General features: G+C 42.6%; 1 protein-coding gene across 1 annotated transcript; it reads right to left on the bottom strand.

Annotated features, from left to right (window-relative positions):
- Positions 1 to 617: 617 nt before the first annotated feature.
- On the bottom strand, positions 618 to 7,048 carry hebp2 (heme binding protein 2). The gene is made up of 5 exons (XM_056294937.1): positions 6,959 to 7,048; positions 6,653 to 6,768; positions 6,359 to 6,494; positions 4,222 to 4,402; positions 618 to 2,773 (listed from the first exon to the last, which is right to left on the bottom strand). Exons 2-5 carry the CDS (start codon positions 6,725 to 6,727, stop codon positions 2,590 to 2,592), a joined length of 576 nt encoding a protein of 191 aa, XP_056150912.1. The 5' UTR covers positions 6,728 to 6,768; positions 6,959 to 7,048; the 3' UTR covers positions 618 to 2,589.
- Positions 7,049 to 8,361: the final 1,313 nt, after the last annotated feature.

Here is an 8,361-nt window from a genome sequence, read left to right as displayed (position 1 = left end):
TGAAATCATTTTATATTCAACAGTCCCCACAAGGCTTAAGGGGGTTTGTAAAAATAGAGCACAGGACTCGGTGGCATGCTATATAGAGATGTGTGTGTGTGTATATGTGTTATGAAATAACAAGCTGAGTAAGCCCTATTATACCTTTCCTATATGCAAAATCATTTCAGATGTCTGAGCACAACTCTTTGTCTTACAAATATCAGGTTTTGTGTGTGTGTGTGTGTGTGTGTGTGTGTGTTCATTTGCCTCCCAAGAGACAAAGAGGGATGACGTTCCCTCTTTCTGCTGAGTATGTGAACATGATATTGGGAATAATTTACCACAAATAAAGTGGATGACTCAGCATGCCTCAACCTGACGGAGAGAGAAGGTGAGGAGGGGATGAAGGGAGAGCGAGTAGGATTTAAACCGGCACCTGAAAGACTGGCCTTTTCCGCTGTACGGGGCAAACAGCTGCATATTAACCTTTGCACTTGGAAAAACACTGTGAAATGGAGCATCCTTCCATTTACTAGGGAAAGAAAAAAAAATTTCAACCCAGACAAAATAATACAAGAGGAAAATGGATAGAGAACTGGCTAATTCGTGAAAAAGAGACAGTTAATACATCACCTTTATAAACATATCTTTTTATTATGAGTTACATTAATTATTGATAAATGTTACACTCAATCAAAATGCAGGAATATTACATCTTCTACAGTCAGTCATCGATCCAGTGCTCATGACCTCCTGTTGAAGGTAATCCAGGTAATATTCCTTCTTCAACATGAACATGTAAGAAAAGAAATCTTAGCAGCAACGGTTTCATTAAGGATGAGCTACAACACACGGTGTGTACAGGTAGACAGGACAACTCAGTTTAACAGGCATGATGCTCGTCGTGTGTGATGCTGCACAGCGCTGTGACGGGTGCAGGCCATTTTGCATCATCAATCATCAGAATCAGATTTCCATGACGGCAGACGGAAGCAGAAGATAAAGATTGTGACGACTGTGACACAAAGAAGCGCCGAACCTTAGCAGGAAAGAGGGTGGAAAAGGAAAAACTGGGGAGGTGACGGGTAAGGGCTGCTATCCCGGCACGATGGAGGAGAGACATCATGGTCAGATTTAGCCTAGTGAGCTAAAAAAAATAATCCCAGGATTAATCCAGAAGTGTATTTTAAGGCTTAAAGATGGTCAAACTTTATTTCTGTGGTAATCATATTAACGACATTCTTTCTGAAATTTTAATTGTACCTGTAAAATCCCTTTAGCATCTGTTTATTCCAGTATCGTGTAACAGCAAAGTCTGAATATCAGTAAATTCTTATTAAGTCGTCCGACTCACATTAGAGACAGGCACCTGCGGTTCTTATTGTTAAAAAGCTGCTGCATCTGATTTGCAATCCAAACCCTAATCTCCATCTCATCATCTTTACTTCCCCTCCAGAGGGAGAGATGTCTTACCTTCTGTTTCCATCTTTAGTAACAGAAGGACGGACCAACCTCATACACTGGGGCCGGTGCACTGTAACGCAAGGGAAAAGCAAGCCATCTGAATTCAACGGGAATGAAGTGAAGCTCCAGACAAACAGGGACAGAGGGCTGGTCCTGGACTTTCACACCAAACGGAGCAAAATTTGACCCAACTCAGAAACGCTGATCTTGACCAGGGCAGTTTTATGCGATTGACTCCAGGTCTACCCTAAACCCTGGTAGTCAACTTGCAAATTTCCCAGATCATCGGTCTTGAGTGAACCCAATGTTAAGATTTCACCTGAATTTCCACTGCCTACGAACACGAGGATCTCTGGTTCGAATCCCTGTGTTACCTCCGGCTTGGTCGGGCATCCCTACAGACACAGTTGGCTGTGTCTGTGGGTGGGAAGCCGGATGTGGGTGTGTGTCTTGGTCACTGCACTAGCGCCTCCTCTGGTCGGTCAGGGCACCTGTTCAGGGGAGGAGGGGGGAACTGGGGGGAATAGCGTGATCATCCCATGTGCTACGTCCCCTGGCGAAACTCCTCACTGTCAGGTAAAAAGAAGCAGCTGGCGACTCCACGTGTATCAGAGGAGACGTGGTAGTCTGCAGTCCTCCCCAGATCGGCAGAGGGGGTGGGGCAGTGACCGGGATGGCTCCGAAGAATAGGGTAATTGGCCGGATACAATTGGGGAGAAAAAGGGGGGGGGGGTAGATTTCATTTGAATGAGTGGCCTCCCCGGCCTCCTCGTCTGGGGCACAACTCCAGAAGGCTGACGGCTGCACCGTTATTGTAAAACTGTGTTCTCATAATGATTTTATTTATTTTTAAATGAGGTCTTAATGAAAAGGTTTAGGCTGGAGATTGCCAAATACCCAAAGCGAATCAATATGCTGAAATGTAACAATCAGTTCCAAGTGTAAAAAAAAAAAAAAGCTTGATTGATTATATTCTTACGTCAGCAAGGCTTTAGTCCTTTGGCACACCAACATCCCCACTAACTGAAGTGGCTATGAGCTCCCTTTGTTTCAAATGAAGGTATAACAGATTATTTTGAAAATGTACCTAAATAAAGCTACCTTCCCTAATGCGAAAACCAACTTCCAAACTGATGGACCTCCTCACTCCTCCTCCTTCTTGAAGAGCCACACCTCGTTCCTGCGGTTGGTGAGTTTGAAGGGGCTGTCATAGCCAGCTGTGTAGTAAGGCTTGTCTTTGAAGGCAGCCCCGTCTCTCTGAAGGCTCTCCACAAGTTTCAGGAGCTCTTCACGCTTCATCTGCTCATTGGAGAAACCGCCGTATGTCCTGGGGAGGAATGAGAGGACCATGAGGGTTCGGTCTGTCGGGGAGCCGGGCCAGCGTTAACTTGTTTTTTTGTTTTTTTACCCCTTCGTATGACCTAATCTTTTAATAGTAGGTTATATTGGCATCAGTCAGTAAAAAAAAGTTATTAAAACAAATGAAAAATGAATTGGGATGGGAAAGAAGTTGCTGAGTTAAAGTGTCTTTATGCATGCTTAATAATCCAGGTAAGAAAATCAAAGCAAGTTGAATCAGTTCATCTGGACACAACATTTATTGACAGATACGTTTCATCACTCATCTAAGTGACGTCTTCAGTCTCAACTGACTGCAGGTGTCCCCACCCTTATAAACAATACAGTGGCATAACGACCCAAACCAACTACCAGTTTCATATGCAAATATGGGTGTGACCATTAACTAGAGTTTCAATGGCCATGTGTACTATTCACAGAGCATTTGGTAATGTTTGCAATCACAGCATTGTAAGATGGCAACAGATGTACTCTTAGCCCCCCCCCCCCCATCGGTTCAGGGAAGGTCGTTCCCTCTTCACATAGATAGCCTCTTTGACTCCCCGTTCAAACCAGCATTCCTCCCGATCAAGGATGTGCACATCTTCATTCTAGAAAGAGTGGCCACTGGCCTGTAGATGGGTGTAGACTGTGGAGTCCTGGCATGACTTGTTAACTCTTCTGTGTTGTGCCATCCTCTTCGCCAGCGTCTGTTTGGTTCTCCCGATGAACAAGTCATAGTAAGCCTCCTGGCACTTAACAGCGTACACTATATTGTTCTGTTTGTGCCAGAGGACCTGATCCTTGGGGTGGACCAACTTCTGGCGACAAGTTTGATAGAGTCTGATAAGGGGTAAACCAGAAACTGGTTTGAATGGGGAGTCAAAGAGGCCATCGATGTGAAGAGGGACTGACATCCCTGAACCGAGGGGGGAAGGGGGGCTAAGAGGCCATCTGTTACCATCTTACAATGCTGTGGTGGCAAACATTCCCAAATCCTCTCTGAACAGTACACATGACCATTGAAACTATAGTTAATGGTCACACCTATTTGCATATGAAACTGATCATTGGTTTCGGTCTTTATGCCACTGTATTGTTTGTAAGGGTGGGGATACCTGCAGTCAGTTTAGACTGAAGCAGTCACTTAGATGAGTGATGAAACGTTTCTGTTAATAAACGTGTCCAGATGAACTGATCCAGCTTTCTTTGATTGGTGAGTTAAAGATGGGTGACTCCATTTAGGTAACTGGAAAATCACAGTGCTTCTGTCATATGTCACTGCTAACACAACTGTGGGTGCGTTTTAGACGTGAGCCAAAGTCAAAACTGTAAGAAAGTTTATTACATTGTGTACGAAAAGATCCTAACGATCCCAATGGGTCTGCAATGATTTCTACAATGACTTGTGGAGTGGGAGCCAACATTGTACTGCACCTGACATAAACTGTGAACTCTTTCCTGTTTTCCATGAACACGTCTGAGCCGCTGGGTAGAGGTGGATTGGCCTGGTGCTCCTCTGGGAGGTAGAAGGAGACGGTGAAGGTAGTTTCACACGCCGGGCCGGCTCCAGGATCCACCATGCATGTCACAGGGGCAGTCATCTCCACTTTAACCTCTGAATTGCAAAGAAGCCACAAGGTCAGCAGGTAATATATGGAAGACAACCAAATCTTAATAATTTTACACAGAACAAGTTTGGTTTATAGTTGCATGTCTGGTTAAGTTTTCTCTAAACCACAGAGGTACTGAATGATCAAAAACAAGAACTGGGTAGCCAGCTGGATAACACCCATGTATAATATTACACCTAAACAGATGGCAGGGATATTGCCTCTATATATTTTCTGTAGAAGTGGCTGACCATTTTGCTGCTGGTAGAATTAGAGCCAGAGAACATAAGTTTATACCACTTTCACTGTTTACGTTCCTCTCACACTGCAGATTTTAGTAATCTGTTGCACGTAGATGATCTATTCTCTAGGGAAAAGAACTGCAAAATGCTGAGTAAGTACAAAGTCACTTTTATTCCTGCTCTCATTCATCTGCAGTTTAGCAAATGGAAACCTTGGTCAATAATGCTTCGAGATGGACCCCTTTTTTAAACTGCGTCTAAATGCAAAGATCATCTCTTTTGTTTCCAAATGCCTTTCAAAATGAAGCAGGGTTTTATCAGCTCTATCAAATTCATGATACATTTACAGTTTCTCATTTAGTAGGCTATGTTCAGGCACACCTTTTCCGAGTCATTTTAATTGGCTCGGGACAGGTTATATCACACACCCCGCACACAGACGGTTTTCATCCAAAACGTCTTACAAGTTTCCTACAATGTCCTGTCGAACTAGAGGCAACGCTGGTTTCTTGCAGATAATGTTTATAACAAATATGTAAAAAATTTAAAAATTTAAAAAAAAGAAACAAATGAGCAGTTTTACTGAGTTTCATTTCAACACCTCCAATGTGGGCACAAACCACTGATGTTTCCTGATTTCCCAAACTCCTCTGCTGTGTATCACTGATTGACAGGCTGACTTAGTGATTTACGAAATGAAGCAGTACAGAAGATGAAACAAAAGTATTCTGTAGGTTAGCCAAGATTTATGGTAACAATGATCCCACCTGTGAGATGCCATCAGGCCCCAGGCACATATAGTCACATGTTTTGGTCCTGCCCTTCCCTATTCAATTTTTGGGTGGAAATTTTCAAAACAACTTCAAATAGAGTTGAGATCCCAATTAAGTCAAGTCAAGCCAATTTTATTTATGTAGCCCAATATTACAAAGTTGCCTCAGTGGGCTAGGCCGTCAGCTTTAACAGCTTGCTTTGGTGTTCCTCCTGCTGACTTGCCATTACCATCATATAAAGCAGACCTGGTAGCTTTCACAACTCTTCTGGCCAGACACCTCATTTTATTACGGTGGAAATCACCCACTCCTCCATCTCAACCTATGTGGCTCAGGGACATTTTGTATTTTATTAAGATGGAGAAAAAAAGATGTGTCACAAATGGTTCAATAACCAGATTTCATAAAACATGGGGTCCTTTCCTTAATTTTTTTAAGGAACTGCAGTCACTTGACATCCCATAAAGCATTTGGTAACCAATATTATTTGGTTGGACTTGGGGTTATCTATTTACATGTGTAGTGATACGGGTGTATCCCTTAACTGTTTTTTTAACCATTCTTTTTTTTCTGTAAGTCTATAATTGCTTTTATAATATTGTTTATTTGTCTTGAGTATACAATTTGCGTTTTTTCTCATTGGCTAGGCGGCCAGGCTATATGTTTGTTTGTTGTTCTTTGTTAAATCTTGGTTGTTGTTTTTTTCTATGTAAACATAAACATTGATTTCATATATGTTTATATAATATTTTGATTTTAAAATTTCAATTAAAAAAAGTTGTGGAAAAAAAGCCCCGAGGCAAATTTGAAATTTGTAATAATGGGCTATACAAATAAAACTGACTTGAGTTGGGGGGGTATTCTGAAGTATACTGACGCCTGTCACTTCTGGTATACTGTGGCCTGTTTAGGTGGGTTCAGGAGAAGTTCTATTGGAGGAACTCACTGTCTTGATTGTTGCCTTGAATGTAGTTAAAGAGCCTTCGAAACCCAGTGTTCAATGCTGTGTCCAGCTGCAGCCCACTGAGGGTGGTGCTCACCCATTTGGTGGTATGGTAGGTGCGGACCTCGTAGTCCTGTCCCTGAAAACACACGCGCGCGCGCGCGCGCACACACACACACACACACACACACACACACGGTTATTCATTACGAAACTGGCGGCGTTATGACAGCGAAACTGCTAGAAGAACCTGTCATTTTAGGTCGATGACCTGCAGTTATGAAGATGCCAAATTACCTTTCCTTCCCCCGGTGTGAATTTGGGGTTCTGTAGTCCAGTGGAAAACAGAGCTTGTCCTACAGCTTTCAACATGTCTCTTGTGCAGAATCAGTTTGGTCCTTCAAGTCAGCAATCTACCGGTTTTACAAAACAAAGAAGGCAGAGTTGCGACAAAACCCATCGCACTAGTTTAGAAGTTCTTAACGTTGTGTCAGTTAACGTTACACACAAACATTTTGAGACCCCATAATTTAAGTCGGACAGAGAAACTTGGATCCGAGATCCACATTCGCTGATGGGACGAGGCAGCGATTCCATATTTACCCAACACTTCAGTTGCATATTATCTAGATGGGACTCTTTCTTGCTTGTGGTCCTGGTGGTTACGCTCATTGGCTTTGCTGTGAATTTGTGGAGTATTTATTTTGATAGAAATCTCTTCCGGTCAGGCGACACGCACCGAGCGTAACTCGGGCCCCAATTGGATAATCCAGTCTCAGCTTCAAAATAAGAGTACTACATTTTGTAACGATTGAAATGCAAAAAAAAAAAAAAATTAGTCACATAACTTGTCAGCAAACCAGTCCCCGCCCCACTTTTTCTGCCCAACCGTACCCGGCCAATAACCCCACTTTTCCGAACCGTCCCGGTCGCTGCTCCACCCCCTCTGCCGATCCGGGGAGGGTTGCAGACTACCACATGCCTCCTCCCATACATGTGGAGTCGCCAGCCGCTTCTTTTCACCTGACTGTGAGTTTTTTGTTTTTGTTTTTTTTGCCCCCTTTTCTCCTCAGTTGCACTTGGCCATTAATGCCACATATTGTAGAATGTTAATTATCATTACTGAATTGACACCAAACAAGGAAACGCATTTCATTAATCAATGTTATGAATACACCTGATGTCAGAATATGTGTTAAGGATTTTAAAGAGTATAATTTCTATACAATTAGGATCTAATCAGATATTACAAAATACCCAAATGTTACCAGTAACATTATACATACTCAAGACACTATCCCATGTAACGTTACTGTACTCTTCGTATAGCTAAATTTTCTGCTAATAGTAATTAGCATCAGATACCCCTCAACTGTCAGAACTTTGTGAGACAATAATGAATCCAATGGTTTTTTTTAAATCTGTTTATTAGGTTTTGCGATTTTTTAAAACATAACACAAACAATCAAGCATATGCATCCCCTCCCTTTTTCCCTCTCTCCCTCCCTTCCATCCCCAGAGAAGAGATAAACAGGGGGGGGGGGATGGTAGTACATATGACAATCATATCGGACAGTTAGCATTGTGTAGATAATGTCTAGCATCATGTGTAAACCCATGCGTCGTGCCATTCCTGCAGTACATGCATGGACCCCTAAAGAAAAAAAAACCGTGTGCATGAATGTAGAACATTCTGTGGCTCCAACCATCCCCATTCTCTGGAGTAGCTGTTAAGGTCTTTACATAGTCCAGAAAGGGTGACCCAAGTTTTTCAAAGTTTCTCAATGAGCCTTTCAGGGAAAATCTAGTCTTCTCTAACTTGATGTAGTGTAACCGGTTATTTTCTTGCCCGGTGCGGGATTCGATACGGGGTGTATTGCACCACAAGGCGACATCACTAACCGCTCGGCTAAAGGGTCAGACCTGTTAGCTAGGGACTAACGTGTCTTAATAGTAGTTTATACATGTTTCCATTTAAGAAGTATTAGACGTCTAGCTAAAAGAGA

Source organism: Lampris incognitus, chromosome 15, assembly GCF_029633865.1.
Source record: "Lampris incognitus isolate fLamInc1 chromosome 15, fLamInc1.hap2, whole genome shotgun sequence".
Lineage (NCBI taxonomy): Eukaryota > Metazoa > Chordata > Actinopteri > Lampriformes > Lampridae > Lampris > Lampris incognitus.
Note: the sequence above shows the minus strand (reverse complement) of the source record. Positions and strands in the feature narration are given on the sequence as shown.